The 3,025-nt window shown below is 40.2% G+C and overlaps 1 protein-coding gene across 1 annotated transcript in view; it reads left to right on the plus strand.

The window, feature by feature from the left end:
* The window catches only part of WASHC5 (WASH complex subunit 5), a 58,201-nt gene that overhangs the window by 7,792 nt on the left and 47,384 nt on the right, over positions 1-3,025 (plus strand). Inside the window, exons 2-4 of the mRNA XM_007943402.2 lie at positions 428-573; positions 1,197-1,281; positions 1,911-2,011. Of these exons, the coding sequence (XP_007941593.1) occupies positions 428-573; positions 1,197-1,281; positions 1,911-2,011 (332 nt within the window). The remainder of the gene's footprint in view (positions 1-427; positions 574-1,196; positions 1,282-1,910; positions 2,012-3,025) is intronic.

Below are 3,025 nucleotides of genomic sequence, written 5' to 3' on the forward strand. Positions count from 1 at the left end.
CCAACCTTCCTTCCGAGGAGTGGCTGGTGGGTTTGAACCGCCAGTCGTCTGGTTAGCAGGCAAGTGTCTTAGCCACTATGCTACCAGAGCTCCCAATGTCAGCTACTAACTTGAAAGTTAGAAGGAGATACTGTGTGGAAGTTCTGACACAGTATAATCAAATGGAAAAATAACTTCGGGATGATGCATTTCACAGTGAAGTGCCCTATACTTAAATGCATGTTAATCTTGGCTGCAGTTCAAATCCATTTCTTTCAAGGAGTTTCTATATCCAGGATTGTGGTCTTCATTACTTTCTGTTGCTCTGCTTTAAATTTTCTTATATCTCTTTTAAAGCATAAGGACAAATTTAAAAAGTCTCTTGAGGCGTTGTTCCCAGCAAGTATGCTTTTATTGACTTTTCACATCACTGTGTTTTTCTTCTTAGGGTCCAGAGTTATGGGAAAGCAAACTGGAAGCTAAGCCAGAGCTGCAGGATTTAGATGAAGAATTTCGTGAAAACAACATAGAAATCGTGACCAGATTTTATTTAGCGTTTCAGAGTGTGCATAAATATATTGTAGACTTAAACAGGTACTGACTGATTTAATAGCAGCTTCTTCTGGTAGTCAGTGGTGGAGACGGAGAAGGAGGCCCTCGGGCCTGTGTCCTTCTGAGTAACCCACACAACTTCCAAGCTTGTATCAGGCCTGCTGCTTTTCTCCTCCCTCTGGGACTAGTCCTGTTAAGTATTTCAGCTTTGTGACAATTTCCTTCCATGTGAGGTAGCATAATTCGGGGATTTATACTTTCATATGACTTTCAATCCTGTAGTTTGTAATTATGTTCTAGAGTATTATGTACAAAAGTAAAAAAAAAAAGTGATTTTAATAGCAGTTAACTTCCTGTCTCTTCTATAGTGCTTAAGAATTCCTCATTCGTTATCCTTTAAATGAGCTGTTTCATATTCTTATGCCGTTATTCCTAAGATATTTGTAATTCATAAATCAGCACTAGGAAATACTCCTTTTACTTGGCTTAGCCGTAAGTCATAAATCCCAATGAGTTCCTGCTCATAAGACCTTATGCCTAAGCCCGTGAGGGACCAGAATGTCTGGCACTCTGCCTTGTCTTTAAAAGAGCTTTGCTGCTCTTCTTCAAAAAATGTTAAAATTCCCACCATCAGTGAGTGACTTGCTTTATGGTTTCACTTCTAGATATCTAGACGACCTCAGTGAAGGAGTTTATATTCAGCAAACCTTAGAAACTGTGCTTCTTAATGAAGATGGGAAACAACTTCTAGTAAGTAATAGTGACCATTCAAAATAGAAATGCAGGAGTCTCAAACTCGGCATCGCTTCTCTTGCTTTAAGTCATGGGTACATACAGAGAACCAGTCCTTAAAGAGAAGCTACATAAAATAAGCTGCTAATTCTCTTCTCACTGGCAGGCTCGCTTCTGAGTTTGGAACATAGTAGACTTTGAACAGAATTACAAGTGAGTGAAAGATTAAGTGGCAGTCACGAGGCTCCTTAGTCTAAGAACCCAATCTTCTTTATCTTTCGCATCCCTGACATCAACCCTGATACCTAGTGACCACATAAGAAACTTTATTAAATAAGGGGATGACTTTTTGATGAGATATTCATAACAGTGGGATTCCATTCTGATATCCCAAGCAAAATACCAACAATAAGCCTACTGAAAGATAGTGACTGTGAATGAAAACTTATTTTGCATATACTTTTCAAAGCCCGTTCTGTAGAGAAGCTGAAAGTCTTTTAGGGAAGCTTGCATTTTCCTTGCAATATCAAGCTTTTAGGAGGAATGTCAGCAGATTGTTCTGTTTTGTTTTGTTTTTAACTATAATCAGCCTCATTCCATAAGCGTGTATATGCCTGTGATTTTGGCCATTGTTTTTCTCTTCCTAGTGTGAAGCCCTGTACTTATATGGAGTTATGCTGCTGGTCATTGACCAAAAGATTGAAGGAGAAGTCAGAGAAAGAATGCTGGTGTCTTACTATCGATACAGGTATCCCTGGGCTAGGGCTAAACCCCAAACAAACCCATGCCGTCAAGTCAATCCAATTCATAGTGACACTGTAAGACAGAATAGAACTGCCCCGTGGGGTTTCCAAGGCTGTAAATCTTTATAGAAGCAGATTGCCACATCTTGCTACCACAGAGCAGTTGGTGGGTTCAAACCACTGACCTTTTAGTTAGCAGCCCAGCACTTTAACCACTGTGCCCCCAGGGCTCCTGTGGGCTGGGACTGTACACTCCAAAGGCACTGCTGTTGGTAAAAGGCAGTGTGTGTTTCCATAACGCTTTCACTGTGACCCTACCTGGTATAGACCCTACTGGTGGTCACTCCTGTGAACAGCCACAGTATGATCTAGGATGCAGAAGTATAAGTATCTCGTTTCTTCTGAGCATGTTGTAGGAATTTCACAATTATTTCAAAGCGTATCACGATAACCTACGTATTCTATGATCTGCGTATTATACATAATTATGATATAGTATAGGCTATTATCATTCTATATAGATTGTATGTTCATGATAGTAACTCATTTTAAACAAACAAGGAAGTCTAAATTTCTTTTACCTTGAAGATAAGTTTTAAAGAATTTTGAAAATCCAAGGAGCCCTGGTGGCCCAAAGGGTTAAGCTCTCGGCTGTTAACCGAAAGGTGGGTGGTTCTAACCCACCCAGCGGCTCTATAGGAGAAAAACCTGGCAATGTACTTCCATAAAGATTACAGCCAGGAAAGCCCTAGGGGCAGTTCTGTTCTGTCACATGGGGTCGCTGTGGTCAGAATTAACTCCAGGGCACACAGTAGCACATTGAATGTTCTGTTAAGGTTTGTAACGTTACTCCTTGGCAGAACATAAGAAATTAATGTTGCCTTTTAAGGTTGATGACTTTGAAAAGTTATCACTCAGGATCAGGTTGGAAGTGAAGTCTGACAAACTTAGAAATAAAAACAAAGCGAATGAAAGCATACACCCACAATTGTGTGCTGTGTATGCCTGTACAGAGATGG

This window comes from Orycteropus afer, unplaced genomic scaffold, assembly GCF_000298275.1.
Source record: "Orycteropus afer afer isolate SDZICR_OR568_19922 unplaced genomic scaffold, OryAfe1.0 scaffold00106, whole genome shotgun sequence".
Taxonomy (NCBI): domain Eukaryota; kingdom Metazoa; phylum Chordata; class Mammalia; order Tubulidentata; family Orycteropodidae; genus Orycteropus; species Orycteropus afer.